This window comes from Nerophis ophidion, linkage group LG05 (genome assembly GCF_033978795.1).
Source record: "Nerophis ophidion isolate RoL-2023_Sa linkage group LG05, RoL_Noph_v1.0, whole genome shotgun sequence".
Classification (NCBI taxonomy): domain Eukaryota; kingdom Metazoa; phylum Chordata; class Actinopteri; order Syngnathiformes; family Syngnathidae; genus Nerophis; species Nerophis ophidion.
In genome coordinates, this window is record NC_084615.1 from 77,685,084 (window position 1) to 77,709,533 (window position 24,450).

The following is a 24,450-nucleotide window of genomic DNA, read 5'->3' on the forward strand; positions in this document are numbered from 1 at the left end:
TTTGGATAATATTGCGAAACAAAACGCCAGAAAATATGTCTTACCTTATACACACACACCATAATAATACTGGTATGTTGAAGCACAGTACAATCCATCAAGCTGTGTGGCTTCATAGCTTACCAAAGTCGTACTAAAACATTTTGACAGAATTTGGAGCGCCGTGTGTAATGTTTTATATTTTCAATTAAACTTATAAAATATCGGTGCTGTTTACTTGAGTCATATTGCAGTCTATACGTGGCGCGGTTGAGAGAGTGGCCGTGCCAGCAACCTGAGGGTTCCTGGTTCAATCCCCACCTTCTACCAACCAAGTCACGTCCGTTGTGTCCTTGAGCAAGACACTTCACCCTTGCTCCTGATGGGTCGTGGTTAGGTTCTTGCATGGCAGCTCCCGCCATCAGTGTGTGAATGTGTGTGTGAATGGGTGAATGTGGAAGTAGTGTCAAAGCGCTTTGAGTACCTTGAAGGTAGAAAAGCGCTATACAAGTATATATATATATATATAAATAAATAAATGTATATATATATATATATAGGCTATATATATATGTGTTTATATATATTGTTATTTTATATATATATAGGTTATATATATATATATATATATATATATATATATATATATGTATATGTATATAATTTTCGGCCCCTGGCCACATTTTATTAGACCAATGCAGCCCTTGAGTCATACATACATACATACATACATACATACATACATACATACATACATACATACATACATATATATATATATATATATATATATATATATATATATATATATATATATATATATATATATATATATATATATATATATATACATATATGTGTGTATTGTGTATATATATACATATATATATATATGTATGTGTGTATATATATATGTATATATATATATATATATATATATATCCATCCATTTCCTACCGCTTATTCCCTTTTGGGGTCGCGGGGGGCGCTGGTGCCTATCTCAGCTACAATCGGGCGGAAGGCGGGGTACACCCTGGACAAGTCGCCACCTCATCGCAGGGCCAACACAGATAGACAGACAACATTCACACTCACATTCACACACTAGGGACCATTTAGTGTTGCCAATCAACCTATCCCCAGGTGCATGTCTTTGGAGGTGGGAGGAAGCCGGAGTACCCGGAGGGAAGCCACGCATTCACGGGGAGAACATGCAAACTCCACACAGAAAGATCCCGAGCCCGGGATTTGAACCCAGGACTGCAGGACCTTTGTATTGTGAGGCAGACGCACTAACCCCTCTCCCACCGTGAAGCCATATATATATATATATATATATATATATATATATATATATATATATATATATATATATATATATATATACAGGCTATATATCTGTGTTTATATATATTGTTACTTTACATGCAGTCAGTTTTTGGACCCTGGCCACATTTTATTAGACCAATGCAGCCCTTGAGTCAAAGACTTTGGACACCCCAGATTTAGGCCTACATTTATTTAGATTTCACATTTATACGCCTATTAAAAGCTGATCAGTCAGCATACCTGGACACATGCAGACATTTTTTTAGTTTCGCCCCTGTCCTCGTCCCAGACACAAGACATAATAAAAGCAGGGGGAGATGGCGTGGAGCCAAATGTGTCTCCACCCGGGCACGCCTGACTGCGTGATTACAACAGAGTCCCGCAGAGATAATACACACATTCACCCCAGCTTATATACACAAGCACGCAGCAATGCACGCACAAGCGCACTTTTGCACAGGCGTGGCGAGCGGTCAGACGGTGGTTTTCAACAAGGAGATGTCGGGAGGGTCATTGGCCTGAGATGTGCTCAAAGTTGGCGAGCGTGGACGCGCAGACAGACAGAGGGATAAATGGCTCAGCTTTGGCACCGACACAACTCGACTGGGTCTCATGCAGGCCGAGGGGGGGAAACCACGACACTGCAGGCAACAGTTCAGAGAGGAAAAGTGAGAAGAGAGCGGCTCTTAAAAGCCTCGTTTGTGAGCGCGCGTTTGAGAAGAGAGAACCACAAAGGATTATGCTTGAATTTAGGAGCACCTGAGGCTGCTAAATGTGCAACTCCAGCTTGGGGTGGTCAGTACTCGCTCAAGTGAGACATTCCTGATGGCGGTATCAGCGTATTATGGTATAATAACCTTATTTCTTCATGCAGGTTGGAGTTCTCTGCAGACCTTACTACAAACCCCGTTTCCATATGAGTTGGGAAATTGTGTTAGATGTAAATATAAACAGAATACAATGATTTGTAAATCATTTTCAAGCCATATTCAGTTGAATATGCTACAAAGACAACATATTTGATGTTCAAACTGATAAACTTTTTTTTTTTTGCAAATAATCATTTACTTTAGAATTTGATGCCAGCAACACGTGACAAAGAAGTTGGGAAAGGTGGCAATAAATACTGATAGAGTGGAGGAATGCTCATCAAACACTTATTTGGAACACCCCACAGGTGTGCAGGCTAATTGGGAACAGGTGGGTGCCATGATTGGCTATAAAAAAAGCTTCCCAGAAAATGCTCAGTTTTTCACAAGAAAGGATGGGGCGAGGTACACCCCTTTGTCCACAACTGTGTGAGAAAATAGTCAAACAGTTTAAGAACAACCTTTCTCAAAGTGCAATTGCAAGGAATTTAGGGATTTCAACATCTACGCTCCATAATATCATCAAAATGTTCAGAGAATCTGGAGAAATCACTCCACGTAAGCGGCATGGCCGGAAACCAACATTGAATGACCGTGACCTTCGATCCCTCAGACGGCACTGGATCAAAAACCGACATCAATTTCTAAAGGATATCACCACATGGGCTCAGGAACGCTTCAGAAAACCACTGTCACTAAATATGTTTCGTCGCTACATCTGTAAGTGCAAGTTAAAGCTCTACTATGCAAAGCGAAAGCCATTTATCAACAACATCCAGAAACGCTGCCGGCTCCTCTGGGCCCGAGATCATCTAAGATGGACTGATGCAAAGTGGAAAAGTGTTCTGTGGTCTGACGAGTCCACATTTCAAATTGTTTTTGGAAATATTCGACATCGTGTCATCCGGACCAAAGGGGAAGCGAACCATCCAGACTGTTATCGACGCAAAGTTGAAAAGCCAGCATGTGTGATGGTATGGGAGTGCATTAGTGGCCAAGGCATGGGTAACTTACACATCTGTGAAGGCACCATTAATGCTGAAAGGTACATACAGGTTTTGGAACAACATATGCTGCCATCTCAACGCTGTCTTTTTCGATATTTTACGGTAAATGGAAAAAACTGGAAGCTTATTTGCCAGAATTTTTGTGTTAAATTTACATTGGTTTCTACAACATTATATTGTTGATGAAGTGCTGGCTGTCCAGAGTCGGGACCCGGGACCCGGGGTGGACCGCTCGCCTGTGCATTGGTTGGAGACATCTCTGCGCTGCAGACCCGTCTCCGCTTGGAATGGCCTCCTGCTGGCCCCACTATGGACTGGACTCTCACTATTATGTTAAATCCACTATGGACTGGACTCTCAATATTATGTTAGATCCACTATGGACTGGACTCTCACACTATTATGTTAGATCCACTATGGACTGGACTCTCACACTATTATGTTAGATCCACTATGGACTGGACTCTCACTATTATGTTAGATCCACTATGGACTGGACTCTCACACTATTATGTTAGATCCACTATGGACTGGACTCTCACACTATTATGTTAGACCCACTATGGACTGGACTCTCACTATTATGTTAGATCCACTATGGACTGGACTCTCACTATCATGTTAGATCCACTATGGACTGGACTCTTACTATTATGTTAGATCCACTATGGACTGGACTCCCACTATTATGTTAGATCCACTATGGACTGGACTCTCACTATCATGTTAGATCCACTATGGACTGGACTCTCACTATTATGTTAGATCCACTATGGACTAGACTCTCACACTATTATGTTAGAGCCACTATGGACTGGACTCTCACACTATTATGTTAGATCCACTATGGACTGGCCTCTCACACTATTATGTTAGATCCACTATGGACTGGCCTCTCACACTATTATGTTAGATCCACTATGGACTGGACTCTCACTATTATGTTAAATCCACTATGGACTGGACTCTCAATATTATGTTAGATCCACTATGGACTGGACTCTCACTATTATGTTAGATCCACTATGGACTGGACTCTCACACTATTATGTTAGATCCACTATGGACTGGACTCTCACTATTATGATAGATCCACTATGGACTGGACTCTCACACTATTATGTTAGATCCACTATGGACTGGACTCTCACACTATTATGTTAGATCCACTATGGACTGGACTCTCACTATTATGTTAGATCCACTATGGACTGGACTCTCACTATCATGTTAGATCCACTATGGACTGGACTCTCACTATTATGTTAGATCCACTATGGACTGGACTCTCACTATCATGTTAGATCCACTATGGACTGGACTCTCACACTATTATGTTAAATCCACTATGGACTAGACTCTCACACTATTATGTTAGAGCCACTATGGACTGGACTCTCACACTATTATGTTAGATCCACTATGGACTGGCCTCTCACACTATTATGTTAGATCCACTATGGACTGGACTCTCACTATTATGTTAGATCCACTATGGACTGGACTCTCACTATTATGTTAGATCCACTATGGACTGGACTCTCACACTATTATGTTAGATCCACTATGGACTGGACTCTCACAATATTATGTTAGATCCACTATGGACTGGACTCTCACTATTATGTTAGATCCACTATGGACTGGACTCTTACTATTATGTTAGATCCACTATGGACTGGAATCTCACTATTATGTTAGATCCACTATGGACTGAACTCTTACTATTATGTTAGATCCACTATGGACTGGACTCTCACTATTATGTTAGATCCACTATGGACTGGACTCTCACACTATTATGTTAGATCCACTATGGACTGGACTCTCACTATTATGTTAGATCCACTATGGACTGGACTCTTACTATTATGTTAGATCCACTATGGACTGGACTTTCACTATTATGTTAGATCCACTATGGACTGGACTTTCACAATATTATGTTAGACCCACTCGATGTCCATTGCATCCGGTCTCCCCTAGAGGGGGCGTGGTCACCCACATCTGCGGTCCTCTCCAAGGTTTCTCATAGTCATTCACATTGACATCCCACTGGGTTGTGAGTTTTTCCTTGCCCTTATGTGGGATCTGAACCGAGGATGTCGTTGTGGCTTGTGCAGCCCTTTGAGACACTTGTGATTTAGGGGCTGTATAAATAAACATTGATTGATTGATGTTTAATGGAAAAACAGAACAAGTTATTTTTTCATTCTGGCAACTTAGCTGCCAGTTTTTCTACTGAAAAAACAAATGTACCGTTTTCCATTTACAGTAATAACCGTTAAAAACAACAACCGTGGATTTGAGAGTCAAAAACTGGCAGTTCAATTAAGAGAATTTTTACACAAAAAATTGGCATTTTTTTTCAATTTACGGTAATATGCTTTAAAGAACACTGTACATTTTTTTTACATATATATACGTATACATGCATGCATATACATACTGTATATATATACATATACATACACCCACATATATATACATAGATACATACATACGTATATACATACATACATTTGTCTAAACATACATACGTACGTAACTACACACATGAACGTACATTCATACATACATACGCACGTACATACATTCATTCATATGTATGTACGTACATACATTCATGCGTACGTATGCACATACATTCATACGTACGCACATACATATGTAACCACATACGTACGTACGTAAGCACACACATACGTACGCACGCACGTACATACGTACGCACATACATACATACGCACATACATACGTACGTACGCACATACATACGTACGTACGTACATACATATGCACGTACATACATACATACGTACACATACGCACATACATATGTACATACATACATACGTACGTACATACATACATACGTACGTACATACATACATACGTACATACGTACGTACATACGTACATACATACGTACATACATACATACGTACATACATACATACATACATACATACGTACGTACATACATACATACGTACATACGTATATACATACGTACATACATACATACATAAATACGTATGTACGTACATACATAAATACATACGTACGTACGTACCTACATAAATACATACGTACGTACGTACCTACATACATACATACGTACATACATAAATACGTATGTACGTACATACATAAATACGTACGTACGTACATACATACATACATACATACGTACGTACGTACATACATAAATACGTATGTACGTACATACATAAATACATACGTATGTACGTACCTACATACATACGTACATACATACACACGTACATATGTACATACATACATACGTACGTACGTACGTACGTAGATACATACATACATATGTACGTACGTACATACATACGTACGTACGTACATACATTCATACATACGTACGTACGTACATACATTCATACATACGTACGTACGTACGTACATTCATACATACGTACGTACGTACGTACATTCATACATAGGTATTTACTGTACATATGTACATAGGTATATACATACGTATGTAGATGCATGCATACATACATATACATGTATATACATACTGTATAAACACACATATACAGTACATACATATGTATACATATACACACACACACACATATATATACACATGCATAAACATACATATACACATATATGTAGAAGGGCCGTCAAAAATGTGTTATTTCAACCACAAAAAATGATTGCATGAATAATGCATACATGCAGAATAATGACGCATAGTTGCCTAAAAGGTGGTGTGGTCTGTTCTCCGGTCAGTGATCAGGTCAGTGCAAAGATGAGTGATGAGACTCCAACTAGTGTGCTCGCTGGCAAGTTTCACTTCAAAATAAACCCTGACTGGACTTAAGATAAAAACTGTCAAATATGTGCATTCAAATACAGTTGTGTCCAAATATCGGGGTACTTTTTTAACTTACCGTATTTCATTGAATTGCCGCAGGGCATAAAGTATGCGCCTGACTTGAATTACTGCTGAGTCAAACTTGCTTCGCAAAATAATTCGCGCGTGCTTAGTATTACCGCCTGGTTAAATTTGTGACATCACGAGTGACACTTCCCCTGTCATCATTTTCAAAATGGAGGAGGCTGATTCCAATACCGGTAATTTAAAATCGCATAAAGAGAAGAAGATTGAGAGCTATTCAGTAGGATTTAAGGTGCAAGCTTTCATCACACTCAAATTTTTACTGCATGCCTTTGGTAAGTGCCGGAGTGAGAAGAGTTTTTAAAATAATTAGCGCATGCTTAGTATTACCGCCGGATCAAACTCGTGATGTCACGAGTGACACTTCCCCTGTCATCATTTTCAAAATGGAGGAGGCTGATTTCAATACCGGTCATTTGAAATTGCATAAAGGGAAGAAGATTAAGAGCTATTCAGGAATTAAGGTGCAAGCTTACATCACACTATTTTTTTTGCTGCATGCCTTTGGTACGTGCCGGAGTGAGCAGAGGTTTTAAAATAATTAGCGCATGCTTACTTTTACCGCATGCCTTTGGTAAGCGCAGGAGTGAGAAGCGGTTTTAAATGAATTAGCGCCCCGGCGGCAATTCAATAACCTGGGACTAATCACAATTATTTTATTGATTAATCCGACTGAAAACAATAATGGTTTGACAGCACTATTACAAATGTTTGCAATTGACTCCGAAATGTAACTAAATATGGTTATTGTGTAAAAATCGAACATTTGTCCAGTAAAAGGCCAATTAAGGGTTAAAGGTTGCAGTAGAAGTGTCTTCTCTCCTTTTTCTTGCATAAAAACCACAGCGATGACGAGTGAAATTCAAAAGGAGCGAGTGAATCTGATCAAATGTGACATGAGCGTATTAAGAGTCAAAAGTGCCAAATGAAAACCTCTCATGCAAGTGGAGTGGAATTCCAAATGCACACCAGATCTTTTTTTTTCCCCCCCCCAATTGGCATCCTTAAGGAAACGGAGAGAATGAATGGAGGCCAGTGAGTCCTACCTGCCTTGCTTCAAAGTCAGTCACTGGCTGAGCTGCACGGTCGCCGGTTTCGAGACCTCAAACTCCACTTGAGCTGTCACTGGCGCAACCTTATCAACCTTTACCGGCTTTATCTCCCGGCTCCAAGTTTCTCTCCTCCCTTCTCTCGCATCGTTGTCTCCCGTTGTCACCCACCTCCCTCTCTGGCTTTCTCCTCCCCCCTCCTACTCCGACCCGTCCTTGTATGGAAAGGAGGTTAAAAGAGCCTCGCTCTACTCCTCCGCTGTCGCGCTCCTCCATCTCGCCCCCCTTTCTCGGTCCCTGCTGACTGGCTAATCAACGCCACATTGGCCTCTCTGAGCGTGTGCACGCATGTGCAGGTGTAGGGCTTGATGAAAAATGAAAATAGTCCGCATGGAAAAGAACACAGCTGTTTATTTACTGATTAGGAAAGAAAAGCAAAGCATTTTTTTTTCCTGAGATCCGGCTGTGATGTCAGCTGAGGAGCTGCTTTACTTCAGGTTTTCATGTGTGTGTGTGTGTGTGTGTGTGTGTGTGTGGTCACACAGCTGGTACACACATGCACAAATAGGGAGGTTTTTATTGCCGGACGCCCCTCACTTATCATCATGTCAAAGCTGCGACTAAATGAGTCGGTTTGGAAAGGTTTCCAAAAATAGGTAAGAGTGTATATATTTTTCTTAAAGGGGAACATTATCACCAAACCTGTGTAAGCGTCAATATATACCTTGATGTTGCAGAAAAAAGACCATGTATTTTTTTAACCGATTTCCGAACTCTAAACGGGTGAATTTTGGCGAATTAAACGCCTTTCTGTCTATCGGTCTTGTAGCGAGGTAACACACCCGCCATTTTCATTTTCACATTACAAACACCGGGTCTCAGCTCTGTTATTTTCTGTTCTTTTGACTATTTTTTGGAACCTTGGAGACATCATGCCTCGTCGGTGTGTTGTCGGAGGGTGTAACAACACTAACAGGGAGGGATTCAAGTTGCACCACTGGCCCCAAGATGTCAAAGTGTCTGCCGCCAGACCCCTATTGAATGTACCAGAGTGTCTCCACATTTGACCGGCGATGCTAAGACAGACATGGCACAGAGATGTATGGATAACCTGCAGATGCATTTGCAACCATTAAGTCAACGAAATCACAAAGGTGAGTTTTGTTGATGTTGTTGACTTATGTGCTAATCAGACATATTTGGTCACGGCATGACTGCCAGCTAATCGATGCTAACATGCTATGCTAATCGATGCTAACATGCTATTTACGCTAGCTGTACGTATATTTGAAACTAGATACCCACATTTAATGCGAAACAAACACTTACCAATCGACCGATTTAAGTTGCTATAGTGTCAAAAGATGCGAAAGTCCTGATCGTTTGGTCCGCACATTTTACCGGCGATGCTAATAAGGCAGCCATGCTATGGGCCACTTCATTAAGCACGCCGAATAGCGTCAATAGCTATTCGCTCAATAGCTTCAATTTCTTCTTCAATTTCGTTTTCGCTATCTGCCTCCATACTCCGACCATCTGTTTCAATACATGCGTAATCTGTTGAATCGCTTAAACCGCTGAAATCCGAGTCTGAATCCGAGCTAATATCGCTATATCTTGCTGTGGTAACCGCCATGCTGTTTACATTGGCAGCACTGTATGACGTCACAGGAAAATGGATAGTGGTTTCGAAGATAGCGAAAATAAGGCACTTTAAAGCTTTATTTAGGGATATTCCGGGACCGGTAAATTTTTTTTAAAAACTTCAAAAAATACAACAAGCCACGGGGAACTGATTTTTATTGTTTTTAACCCTTTTGAAATTGTGATAATGTTCCCCTTTAAAAAAAAAAAAAAAAGGCTGATGCCGCTGATTAACGTTCATGAGATCACACTGCAAAAAGTCAGTCTTCAAAATCAAGAGAAAATTAAAGCTGCAAGCAGCGATGGACGGGACCGCTTTGGCTGCTGCCCCCGCGACCCAAGCCCGGATAAGCGGTAGAAGATGGTTGGATGGATGGATTATTACACAGAGAAAAAGTTGTATACACATGTGTTATACATCAGTCTCATGGTAGTAACAGTTGTAACGTGGCTTGGGCATTTTATAAGGATGCCTTGGTGCCGCCATTTTGATACTGTAATGCAGTTATTGTATTGAAATGGGAACAGCAAACTTCCTGTTGATTTTAATTGCGGGTGGTCAGTGTATGAAATATAGGTCTCAATGAGACCTATATTGAGGTTTTTGTTTCATGTGTGTATGACAGTCCTACAGTGAGTTAGAAGCAGTTTTGTCTGAGCAGGAAGCCACTATTTTGTGACAGCAGCAGTGCTACAGCATGAGCAGGGCTCATAAAATCCAAACCGGGGTAGTAATTAAAACTCTTTCATTAAATTTTAATCAGAAGGGTTCAATCCCTCTTCTGTGTTTATTTGAAGGCGAAACGACAAACGGCTTAAGAGGAGATAATGTTTGAAAAAAAGCGCCATCTTTTAGCTAACTTTTGTATTGAAGGGGGAATTGCAAACTTTCTGTTGATTTTAGCCGGGAGGTGTCAGTACATGAAATATAGGTCTAACTGAGACCTACATAGTGGTTTTTGTTTCATGTTTCTACCATGTTCCTATTGGAAGTTAGAGACACTATGCCATATTGATATGGCATAGAAAGAGAATGAGTTAAGACCTTTGTTAGATGGGAATCTGGGTTTAACGTGGTTTGTGGAGCTCCCCCTGGTGTTGTGGTTATGGCGGTCATTTACGTTAAGGAAGTAGTTTGACATGTACTTCGGTATCAGGGAGGTGTTGCGGATTTTATAGACTAGGTTCACTGCAAGTTGTTTTACTCTGTCCTCCACCCTGAGCCAGCCCACTTTGGAGAAGTGGGTTGGAGTGAGGTGTGATCTGGGGTGGAGGTCTAAAAGTAACCGGACTAGCTTGTTCTGGGATGGTTGGAGTCTAGATTTGAGGGTTTTGGAGGTGCTGGGGTCCCAGGAGGTGCAAGGCTGATCATTTAAACTCAGCTTATGTCATCAAAATAACTTGGGATTGACCAGTAACTTAAATGCCCTTGGAGGAACATCTGGTCCAAACGCAACATTACTTTAGGGGTCTACTAGCCGCTCAAGCAAATCATATGGTCTAAAAATGCAGTTTTCCATCCATACCATGACATCATCGCGCCAAGTGCGTGCTCTTTCAGTCAATTAGTGCACATATACAGCCCGGCTCCTGGCCAAGATTTTTTTCATTGTAATTTTGAGGAATTTACCTAAATGTGCATGAACTATTTCTGTTCAAAATTGTTTGAAATGTCACATATTAAATGTTTAAATAATAACTGTCAGTTTGCTGTACTGTGCCAACTGTACTGAGACATTTGTGATTCAGGGCTATATAAATAAACATTGATTGATTGATATGACTACGTGTTTTCTATTGTTTCATTGAAAATAAAACGGTTCTTTTAATGACACACAATTGTGTCAAAATCATGATTTTTTTTTTCATGATTGAAATAAGAAATTATTTCATTAAAGTAGTTTTATACTTGTGAGTGTTGATGACACAGCTTTGCAACAGTTGATATTCTAGTTTCAAGCATGTTTTACTCAATATAGGTCATCAAATCTCAGCAACAAGCTGTAATATCTTACTGAGATCATTTAGGACCAAAACCCTTAAAGGGGAACATTATCACAATTTCAAAAGGGTTAAAAACAATAAAAATCAGTTCCCAGTGGCTTGTTGTATTTTTTGAAGTTTTTTTCAAAATTTTACCGGTCCCGGAATATCCCTAAATAAAGCTTTAAAGTGCCTTATTTTCGCTATCTTCGAAACCACTATCCATTTCCCTGTGACGTCACACAGTGCTGCCAATGTAAACAAACAATGGGAATACCACAGCAAGATATAGCGACATTAGCTCGGATTCAAACTCGGATTTCAGCGGCTTAAGAGATTCAACAGATTACGCATGTATTGAAACAGATGGTCGGAGTATGGAGGCAGATAGCGAAAACGAAATTGAAGAAGAAATTGAAGCTATTGAGCGAATAGCTCAGACAAAACTGCTTCTAACTCACTGTAGGACTGTCATACACAGATGAAACAAAAACCTCAATATAGGTCTCATTCAGACCTATATTTCATACACTGACAACCCGCAATTAAAATCAACAGGAAGTTTGCTATTCCCACTTCAATACAACAACTGCATTACAGTCTCAAAATGGCGGCACTAAGGCGTCCTTATAAAATGCCCAAGCCACGTTACAAGTGTTATTACTAGGAGACTGATGTATAACACATGTGTATACAACTTTTTCTCTGTGTAATAATCCATCCATCTTCTACCGCTTATCCGGGCTTGGGTCGCGGGGGCAGCAGCCAAAGCGGTCCCGTCCATCGCTGCCTGCAGCTTTAATTTTCTCTTGATTTTGAAGACTGACTTTTTGCAGTGTGATCTCGTGAACGTTAATCAGCGGCATCAGCCTTTTTTTTTTTATTTTAAAGGGCAACATTATCACAATTTCAAAAGTGTTAAAAACAATAAAAATCAGTTCCCGGTGGCTTGTTGTATTTTCTTAAGTTTTTAAAAAAATTTTACCGGTCCCGGAATATCCCTAAATAAAGCTTTAAAGTGCCTTATTTTCGCTATCTTGGAAACCACTATCCATTTCCCTGTGACGTCATACAGTGCTGCCAATACAAACAACATGGCGGTTACCACAGCAAGATATAGCGACATTAGCTCGGATTCAGACTCGGATTTCAGCGGCTTAAGCGATTCAACAGATTACGCATGTATTGAAACAGATGGTCGGAGTATGGAGGCAGATAGCGAAAACGAAATTGAAGAAGAAATCGAAGCTATTGAGCGAATAGCTATTGACGCTATTCGGCCATAGCGGGGGTGTACCTAATGAAGTGGCCCATAGCATGGCTGCCTTATTAGCATCGCCGGTAAAATGTGCGGACCAAACGATCAGGACTTTCGCATCTTGTGACACTGGAGCAACTTAAATCCGTCGATTGGTAAGTGTTTGTTTCGCATTAAATGTGGTTATCTAGTTTCAAATGTACATACAGCTAGCGTAAATAGCATGTTAGCATCGATTAGCTGGCAGTCATGCCGTGACCAAATATGTCTGATTAGCACATAAGTCAAAAACATCAACAAAACTCACCTTTGTGATTTCGTTGACTTAATGGTTGCAAATGCATCTGCAGGTTATCCATACATCTCTGTGCCATGTCTGTCTTAGCATCGCCGGTCAAATGTGGAGACACTCTGGCACATTCAATGGGGGTCTGGCGGCAGATTTCTTGCCAGTGGTGCAACTTGAATCCCTCCCTGTTAGTGTTGTTACACCCTCCGACAACACACCGACGAGGCATGATGTCTCCAAGGTTCCAAAAAATAGTCGAAAAAACGGAAAATAACAGAGCTGAGACCCGGTGTTTGTAATGTGAAAATGAACGTTCTGACGTCATCGCTAAAAGACCGATAAACAGAAAGGCGTTTAATTTGCCAAAATTCACCGATTTAGAGTTCGGAAATCGGTTAAAAAAATACATGGTCTTTTTTCTGCACCGTCAAGGTATATATTGACGCTTACATAGGTTTGGTGAAAATGTTCCCCTTTAAAACAAGTAAAAGTCTAACATTAAAATCTGCTTAGTGAGAATAATTATCTTATTAGACAGAAAATGAGCAAATATCACCCTTATTTGAGTTATTTCATCTTACTTAGATTTCAGTTTTTGCAGTGCAGCGACTAACGAGAAACAGCAGCAACACACAAGTGTGTGTACGCATGAGCGGACGCACTAAATGACTCACTGTCTGAACTCCGCGTTGACCCCGGGCACCAAAGAGAAGGCCTTTGGCTTGAGATTTGATGAGGACTTGGAACACTCTGACCGTATACTGCATGCACGCACACACACACACACACACACACACACACACACACACACACACACACACACACACACAATGCCTAACAGAGGCCAACGTCCAAGATCTCAGGTTGCTTCCTGTCAATGGCGTGCTCACGCCAATGTCACATGAGCCAGGTCAGTGAAGCATAGCGAGGCCAACCAGCAAACTAATCACAGCACATCAGCTTAGCGCTAGAGTGCAACAAACCCTGCAGACATTCGCACACGATGCACAAACAGAGGGCACAACTTAAAAGTGGAACCCGATCCGGTCCGGAACGCATGCTGCCGATTTTCCCAATGGCGAAACTTCATTTCATATAGGAAACCAAGAAAATGGAAAGAAGCTGTTCCAGGATCTAACTGTCAGCAGTGGTATCGTAAGTGTATAAAGCAATTCAACAACCTCCAACACTACCCGTTTATACACCTACAGACGGATTTGTGTATTTTTATGGAAATTCAAGTAAAAAATGGCTATTCAATTAAAAAAAAAGTATTTTCAAACAAAAAATGTCGTTGCTAATCATTTTTTGGTCTTGACTCAACTTCAACTTTTTTGGCGTAGCCTCCTTTGAACAAAATGCTACAAATATTTTTATTGGTCAGTCTTGGAAGGTGTGACCATATGAGCGGGACTGATGACTACTTCTACACTAAACACTTTCATATCAAAGCCTAGGGCTGGGCGATACTGAACTATAATAATATATTTTATTATATTATTATTGCCTGGGGATAGGTTTATTGGTCCCCAATGGTCCCTAGTGTGTGAATGTGAGTGTGACTACTTGGTATCGGATTTATACCCAAATTTATACCCAAATTTGTGGGTTCTTCCGAGGATGTTGTAGTCGTGATGATTTGTGCAGTCCTTTGAGACATTTGTGATTTGGGGCTATATAAATAAACATTGATTGATTGATTGAACTAATGTAAAGTATCAAACAGAAGAATAACTGATTATTACATTTTAACAGAAGTGTAGATATATGATAAAAGAGAAAATAAGCAGATATTAACATCAAATGAACAAGTAAATTAATAATTCATTTTCTACTGTTTGTCCTTAATAGTTTTGACAAAATAAAAGAATGGAAAATGACACAATATTTTACTGCATACATCAGCGGCTAAATTAGGAGCCTTTCTTTGTTTACTTACTACTAAAAGTAAAGTTGTCTTGGATGTTAACTATTTTATTTAAGGACAAAATTGCAATCAGAAACATATGTTATTGTACCGTAAGATTTAATTGTATGTAAGATGTTAAAATAAAGACAATAATGCCATTTTTTGTGCTCCCATTCATTTAGAAACGTATCGAAATACATTTTGGTACCAAAATATTGCCCTAAAACACACAAAACGTCACACTCTTAACTGTAATTGTCAGGCTTGCCCCTGACAGTGTGTTTGTATTTTAGTTTTTCCTCTGTGTGTAGTATTTCCTGTCTTTAGTTCCTGTTTATTTTGTCTGTTTCCTGTCTTTCTCCCTGAGTGCTGTGTCCCCTCAGCTGCGGCTGATTGGCACCTGGCCACACCTGGTGTCAATCAGTCCGCTCCTATTTAGACCTGTCTTCCCATCCAGTCTGGGCTGGATTATTGCCGTGTCGATGTCATGTATTGTCGCTCGGGGCGTGCCATGTCTTGTCTTTGCAGTGTAGCGGTAAGCTATATTCGTTAGATGTTTGTAACTTACAGTTTTCTGTTCCCTGCTTCCAATTTGTTTTCATATTACATGTACAACTTCTGTTTTCCTGCTCGCTACATGCTAGCTACCACGCTAGGCCCTTTTTGTTTTTTGCTAGCTTCCATGCTAAGCTCCCTTTGTGTTCTAGCTCCCATGCTAGCTCTCTTAGTTGGTTATCCGCCTCGTGCGCACTTTTTGTTGCACCCCTTTGGTTTGTTCTTGTTTTAGTATCTTTATTAAATTATGTTTTCCTATCCAATGCCTGCCTCCATCTGTGCATCTTGGGGTCCATCACAAACTAACTCTGACAGTTATGACAAAGGAGACTACAGTTATTTCCATACAAAATGTTGGCCTGATTGTAAATTCCGGTTGAATACTGAGAAACAAGGTTTCACAAGGAGTGAATGCATCATAATGAAAGTGTTTGTGTAATATCACCATTACGGAATAAGGCTGTCGCCAAGATGTTAAAAGATAACTGGTGTTGTTCTATACCAGGGGTCGGGAACCTTTTTGGCTGAGAGAGCCAAGAAGCCAAATATTTTAAAATGTATTTCCCTAAGAGCCATATAATATTTTTTAACACTGAACACAACTAAACGCGTGCATTTTTAAGTAAGACCAACATTTCCAAAGTATGATAGGTCTCTTATTCTTTGTAATAACATTGTTATTTCGAAGCTAACTGTGGAGGGGGCGTGGCCTGCGGGCCTGCAGCAGAGCAGGATGCTGCCAGGACCGGCCTCGAAATCAGCGACAGGTGCGTAGATGGCCCACCTGGGCCTTGTTATCTAATCACCTGTCGCTCTGTTACAAGCAGCAGCCAGGAGGAGAGACAGGGTTGGGGCTGGAGCCAGAGCGCGAGTGAGGACGAAAGAGAAAAAGACAATTGCTGGAAAGCAACTGAGAGGAAAATAAAATAAAACAACATTGTAACCCTAAAACAGGCTCTTGGTGGTCTGAAGAACCCCCAGGAGGGCAAGCCCCACACAAACCAATAATAAATAAATTACTTCTTACCATTAATGCAACTTCTTGAACATAAAAAAGCATGAGAATGTTTTATATTTTGAACGTTATTTCTAACACTGTGATTACAAGTGGAATTATTCATTACTTATCATGTTAAGCAACGTCAGCTCAGATTTATCCGAGAGCCAGATGCAGTCATCAAAAGAGCCACATCGGGAACCTTTTTGGCCGAGAGAGCCATTAAAGCCAAATATTTTAAAATGTATTTCCGTGAGAGCCATATAATATTTTGTAACACTGAATACAACTAAATGTGTGCATTTTTAAGTAAGACCAACATTTGTAGAGTATAATAAATCTCCTATTCTTTTTAATAACATTCTTATTCTGAAGTTAACCAATAATAAATCAAATACTTCTTACCATTAATGCAACTTCTTGAACAAGTCTGGTAGAAAACGGATGGATGGATAAAATGCATGAGAATGTTTTATATTTTGAACGGTATTTTTAGCACTGTGATTACGAGCGGAATTATTCATAATTATCGTGTTAAGACAGGGGTGTCTAAACTTTTTCCACTGAGGGCCGCACACTGAAAAATCAGAGCAAGCGGGGCCCATTTTCATTATTTTAATTTTAAAAACCAATACAATATATGTATAAAAAATATACATTCAGGCCTCCACTCAGTAATTTTTATTATTAAGCAAGTTTTAAATCTCTAGATAAACGTTAGAAAAAAAAAAATGGAAAAAAGACAAAATATGCAATATTTTCCCCCAATAACTATTTAAGGTGGAATATTTGAGATTATATAATAATTGGAGCCTTAATTTTGGATTTTGATTCATAATTATTTTTGGAGCAATGACACTTAAAAACAAATCACACTAAAATAATTGGGACTCCAAAAGTGTCCTAATTATTAAAGTGTTAAAAAATAAATTAGAAATTCATCAGCTCAGATTTATCCGAGAGCCAGATGCAGTCATCAAAAGAGCCACATCTGGCTCTAGAGCCACATCTGGCTCTAGAGCCACAGGTTCCCTACTCCTGTTCTATATTGTCAAGCAAACCCTGTGAAAAAACAAATCGCTCCGTTTTTAATCAGCCGTCTTTTTGTGCATTGGCTGTAAGATTTATGACATTACTCTAGCAGCAATTAGCTGGGTAAACACACAGTAAGTGAAATGGGCTTCTGGGCACAGAACGAAGTCACGCACCCACGTGTGCGATGTAATGGGAGCACTGTTATGATAGCTGCTGTGTGTGCATGTGAGTGCGTGGGATGGAGGGATGGCAGCAGCGGGCAACCTAAAGTACAGACTTGGACACACGAAGGAACTTTAACGGCCAAAAAAATCTACTATGAGATGCAGACTTAAAATCCTTCCACTTGTTGGCACAGGAAGGCTTCTCACCAATATAGTAAGTCTCTACTGGCTCCTGCACCATATTGCATCATTTGAGAAAAGTAGGCGTAAATCTAGCAACCAACCAAGAAAAATGTTTCAGTGCAAACCAGAATTTAAGCAGCTAAAAGTAGCAGGTTTTGGTGAAGATGGCAAATAGGTTAGACGCCAACGATGTTCCTCTTGAGGCTGGGAGGTTTTGGGCTAAAACGAAATTACAATGATTTGAAAATGTTTGACTCGATTTCGGTTAATAAGCTATAACTATAATTTTTCGGACTATAAGGCGCACTTAAAATCCTTTCATTGTCTCAAAACTCGAAAGTGCGCTTTATGTACGGAATAATTTTGGTTGTGCTTACCGACCTCAAGGCTATTTTATTTGGTACATGGTGAAATGATAAGTGTGACGAGTAGATGGCAGTCAAACATAAGAGATACGTGTTGACTGCAATATGATGGCAGTCAGACATAAGAGATACGTGTACACCACAATAGTAAACAACACCAAAATGTAACATGTTCCATTGAAAATACAGACCATTACACACTGCACTCAAAAATCTATCAAAATGTTTTAGTACGACTTTGGTAAGCTATGAAGCCGCACCGCTTGATGAATTGTACCGTGCTTCAACATACCAGTATTATTATGGAGTGTGTATAAGGTACGACATATTATCTGCCGTTTTGTTTTGCAATATTATGCAAAAGAAACGTTTCTTACCTTCGGGTACCTGCTGATCTGTATTTGGGATCTGCATAAGTCCTGAAAATTTGTGCGCCTCCGCCATTGCAGTCCGTGCAGACTCCGTAGTCCAGTGGTTCTCAAATGGGGGTACTGGAAGCTATGCCAAGGGGTACATGAGATTTTTATTTTTTTTTAATTCTAAAAATAGCAACATTTCAAAAATCCTTTATAAATATATTTATGGAATAATACTTCAACAAAATATGAATATAAGTTCATAAAGTGTGAAAAGAAATGCAACAATGCAATATTCAGTGTTGACAGCTAGAGTTTTTGTGTTCCATAAATATTGATGTTAAAGATTTCTTTTTTTGTGAAGAAATGTTTAGAATGAAGTTAATGAATCCGGATGGATCTCTATTACAATCAGATAATTGAAGGAGTCATATAATTGAATTTTTGTTTTTCTAAATTGAAATCACTTCCTTGTGGTCTACATAACATGTATCGGTGGATCTTTGGTCAAAATGTTGCACGGATGATGTTTTACAGATCATCTTCAAGTCGCTTTCTGACAGTCGCTTCAGGATGCGCCGTTTTGTGGGCGGTCTTACTTACGTAGCTTACCTTCGACAGCTTCATTTCTTCTTAATCTTTGTTGTGGCGGTGTAGCGTACAGAGTCAAAAGATGGCGCTAACTGTTTTGATGACATTCAGACTTCACTTAAATCAATAACGGAGCAGCATCTCCTCATCCGGAAACGACAACAACACCGGAATTGTGTCCCGTGAAAAACCGCCCGACTGGAACTCTCTAATAACTAAAGCTCTTAGGGTGAAAAATTTAAAATCACTACACCGGAATGTTTTAGCGCTTTTATGGCGAGTTTACTGACAGATATAAGTACTTTACACTACTTTTTATTAGAAATGGCAACAGCGGAAGATGAATGTCCCATAACAAGAAGATAGACAAAAATAAGAAGCTTATCAACTGCGGAACCGCACAGACTAAAAAGGCGGACGCGTGCAAATTTTCAAGACTTATGCAGATCCCAAACACGGATCGGCAGGTACCAGAAGGTATGAAAAGTTGCTTTTGCATAATATTGTGAAACAAAATGCCAAATAATTGGTCTTACCTTATACACACACAATAATAATACTTGTATGTTTAGCGCACCGACAATACATCAAACGGTGCGGCTTCATAGCTTACCAAAGTCGTATTAAAACATTTTGATCGATTTTTGAGCGCCGTGTGTAATGTTCTATATTTTCAATGGAACATATAAAATGTTGGTGTTGTTTACTTGAGTCATATTCCCATCATATTGCAGTCTACACATGTCTCTTATGTTTGACTGCCATCTACTGGTCACACTTATCATTATACCCATCCATTTTCTTTCGCTTGTTCCCTTTGGGGTCGCGGGGGGCGTTGGTGCCTATCTCAGCTACAATCGGGTGGAAGGCGGAGTACACCCTGGACAAGTTGCCATCTACCATGTACCAAATAAAATTGCTTGGAGGTCGGTAAGCAAAACCAGAATTATTCCGTATTATATGCGCACCGGGTTAAGGCGCGCTGTCGAGTTTTCGAAAAAGAAAATAAATAAAAAAATTTAAGTGCGCTTTATAGTCCGGAAAATACAGTACGTTCCTTCATCAAGTCCCCCTAAAATAGGCTTAACCACGCCAATGAAGTTGACCTCTAGCTAGAAGTTATTGCTAGCGAGAAAGACCAGATGTTTAGGATCAAATCTTAGGAAGTCATTCCTACAAACACTACTGTCAGGCTCTTTGTTTCCTGTCAGCGCTCTTATTTTGTCCGTTTCCTGTTTGTCTCCCTGAGTGCTGTGTCTCCCCAGCTGTGGCTGATTGGCACCTGGCCACACCTGGTGTCAATCAGCCAGATACTATTTAAATCTGCCTTCCCCTCCAGTCAGTGCTGGATTATTGTCACCACTACCTGTCAATGTCATTAATACTTATAGTTGTAGCTGTGTCTACTTCTGTTCACTCTGCTCATGTCATGGTTCCTTCGTGTCCAGGAAGTGTTTTTGTTTCTAGTCCACAGTTAGCCTTTGTGCTAGTTTTTGTTCATTGCCAAAATTCTTCTCCGCCTTTTGTTTGTTCTTGTTTTAGTGTTAAATTAAATCATGTTTTCCCGCACAATGCCTGCCACCATCTCTGCATCTTGGGGTTTGTCACAAACGCAACGTGACAACTACGTCTCGTAGCAATTGGGAGGTCCAAAACTCAAATATATGCTCACAGCAAACGCAAAGGGCTCATATCTGAAAATATCCACAAGTCGGGATTCTCGTAAATTGAGGTACCACTGTAGGATCAAAGCCGTAACAGAGGCGGGACAATGTTCGAAGGTAAGGGAATGGCGCCATGCAGGGAAGTGTGACGTTTCACGGGCGGCATAGCTCGGTTGGTAGAGTGGCCGTGCCAGCAACTTGAGGGTTGCAGGTTCGATTCCCGCGTCCGCCATCCTAGTCACTGCCGTTGTGTCCTTGGGCAAGACACTTTACCCACGTGCTCCCAGTGCCACCCACACTGGTTTAAATGTAACTTAGATATTGGGTTTCACTATGTAAAGCGCTTTGAGTCACTAGAGAAAAGCGCTATATAAATATAATTCACTTCACTTCACTAACGACTCCCAAATACTCGCCGTTGTCGGACGAGTATTTTATACGTCACACTAGGGTAGGGGTCGGCGAGTCGCATGCGCCTCTTTAGCGCCGCCTTAGTGGCTCTCAGGAGCTTTTTCAAAAATGTATGAAAAATGGAAAAAGATGAGGGGAAAAATACATAAAAAATATATTTTTTGTTTTAACTTGGTTTCTGTAGGAGGACAAACATGACACAAACCTCCCTAATTGCTATAAAGCACACTGTTTATATTAAACATGCTTCACTGATTTGAGTATTTGGCGAGCGCCGTTTTGTCCCACTCATTTTGGCGGTCCTTGAACTCACCGTAGTTTGTTTACATGTACAACTTTCTAAGACACGTTTTATGCCACTTCTTTTTCTGTCTCATTTTGTCCACCAAACTTTTAACGTTGTGCATAGATGCACAAAGGTGAGTTTTGTTGATGTTATTGACTTGTGTGGACTGATAATCAGACATATTTGGTCACTGCATGACTGCAAGCTAATCGATGCTAACATGCTATTTTGGCAAGCTAAATGTACATTTTGCATCATTATGCCTCATTTGTAGCTATATTTGAGCTCATTTGGTTTCCTTTAAGTCCTCTAAATTCAATTTATACCTCATGACACACTATCTGTATGTAATATGGCTTTTATTTTTTTGCGGCTCCAGACAAACTGTATTTCCTTGAATTGCCGCCGGGGCGCTAATTAATTTAAAACCTCTTCTCACTCCGACGTTTACCATGAATTGATTAACGTGGACCCCGACTTAAACAAGTTGAAAAACTTATTCGGGTGTTACCATTTAGTGGTCAATTGTAGGGAATATGTACTGAACTGTGCAATATACTAATAAAAGTATCAATCAATCAATCAATCAATCAATCAATCAAACCAAAGGCATGCGGTAAAGGCAAGCATGCGCTAATTATTTTAAAACCTCTTCTCACTCCGGCACTTACCAAAGGCATGCGGTAAATTTAGGCCTGCGCTTATAAATTTGAGTGTGATGTAAGGATAACATCACGAAAAGCACATTTAATAAAAAAAAACGTTATTATGGTCTTACCTTTACTTATAAATGAAGTCCATGCGCAGCTCCTTCTGATCAAAAACATTTGATAACTTGTTTATAGAAGTCTTCCTTATCTTTCTTCAGTTTTAAAAGTCTGTGTCTCGATGGAGATCTTCCTTTATTACCTCCTGCTTCGATTGAAAGTCCAGTTTAGAAAACTGTTTTATTTTAGATATGTAATCCTCCATGTTAAAAGTGCAAGAGAGAGGAAAAAAAATAAAGGATCACTGCTCACTCTTGCTGCTTGTTGTCACTTCTTCTGCAGCCGAGTAGTCGCAAGAAGGATCACTAGCGCCCTCTACCACCAGGAGGCGGGAGTCATTTAATGACTCATATTTGACACACGCAGCTACGGTATATTAATAAAACATAGCTGCTTACTGGTCTTTTTAGCATATTCAATAGCTTGGACCTTAAATCCTACTGAATAACTCTTAATCTTCTTCCCTTTATGCGATTTCAAATGATTGAAATCAGCCTCCTCCATTTTGAAAATGATGACGGGGGAAGTGTCACTCGTGACGTGACGAGTTTGACCCGGTGGAATTTCTAGACATGCGCTAATAAGAAAATAATATTTTGCGAAACGAGTTAATCCTGAGCCGGCGGTAATGCTAAACATGCGCTAATTATTTTGCGAAACGAGTTTGACCCGGCAGTAATTCTAGGCAGGCGCTTACTGCATACCCAGCGGCAATTCAAGGAAATACGGTATTTGTTTTTGTATTTTTGGTCCAGTATGGCTCTTTCAACATTTTAGGTTGCCGACCCCTGCACTAGCACAATGCTGCGGTAAATCGAAACTAAGAACAATAATTGTACTTACAACTTTCCGAAGGTAATCACTGGATGTGTGATGATTGACAGGTAGACCATCCGATGACTGCAATGCCAAGCAGAGCGATGATTGGCATCTTCACTGACTGCATGAAAAGAAAGTGAGATGTCAGCCAATGACGGTATGGAAAGTCAGCATTCAGCAATAGGAAAAGAAGACCGGACCTAAAGAGGAATGTAAGTCGCAGAGCAGTGGAATTTTTTTCACTCAGGTAAATAATACTGTACATTAAATCAATTATAGCAGTCGAAAGCCAAGGAGAAAACACTTGGAAAATACATCTCAGGTTGCATATATAAGTCATGTAAACTGATAGGGGAATTTAATTAAATTACATTCAAGTTGTGTACATTAACTGCCAACAGTGCTCCAAATGCCATGTTTGGAAGATCAGCCTGATTTAGTGGAAAAAAATACCCTCATTCCCACATACATACCCTCCTGAGGGCATTCCATTCCCCTGAGTTCCCTGCAGTGTCTCTGTGGCTGTGTGGGGAGAAAACAAACACGCAAATGATGGCTATCCATCTTACGCCGTCAAAGAGGTGTTATTCATGTGATCATTCTGGAAAAAAAACGACTTCCACAAGACTTTGTAAGATCATTGTCAAAATGATGTGTTTTAGGCTTTGACGTTGACACTCGTGTGACAGTTCAGGTGAACAAGTGGAATGCATTTGTGATGTGACTCATTACGCCTTTGATTGATTGATTAATTGATTGATTGAAACTTTTATTAGCTCGGTTGGTAAAGTGGCCGTGCCAGCAACTTGAGGGTTGCAGGTTCGATTCCCGCTTGTGCCATCCTAGATAGATTGATAGATAGATAGATAGTACTTTATTGATTCCTTCAGGAAAATTAAAATTCCAGCAACAGTGTACAGAGTTGAGATCAATTCAAATAAAAGTAAAAATTAAATAATGGGGGTTTAAATGGAAACAAAATAGAGAAATATTACAAT

The 24,450-nt window shown here is 40.0% G+C and overlaps 1 protein-coding gene across 3 annotated transcripts in view; it reads right to left on the minus strand.

Moving 5' to 3' along the window:
• Window positions 1-24,112, minus strand: part of spon2a (spondin 2a, extracellular matrix protein) — a 91,612-nt gene extending 67,500 nt beyond the window's left edge. The window contains exons 1-3 of one of the 3 annotated variants that reach the window (XM_061902068.1): window positions 23,926-24,112; window positions 23,477-23,573; window positions 18,936-19,056 (exon numbers count right to left, since the gene is read on the minus strand). In XM_061902068.1, the coding sequence (XP_061758052.1) occupies window positions 18,936-19,056; window positions 23,477-23,573; window positions 23,926-24,016 (309 nt within the window). In that variant the 5' untranslated portion in view covers window positions 24,017-24,112. Of the gene's footprint in view, window positions 1-8,173; window positions 8,383-18,935; window positions 19,057-23,476; window positions 23,574-23,925 lie in introns of those variants that run through there. The other 2 variants (XM_061902071.1, XM_061902069.1) reach the window with 2 other exon arrangements.
• Window positions 24,113-24,450: the final 338 nt, after the last annotated feature.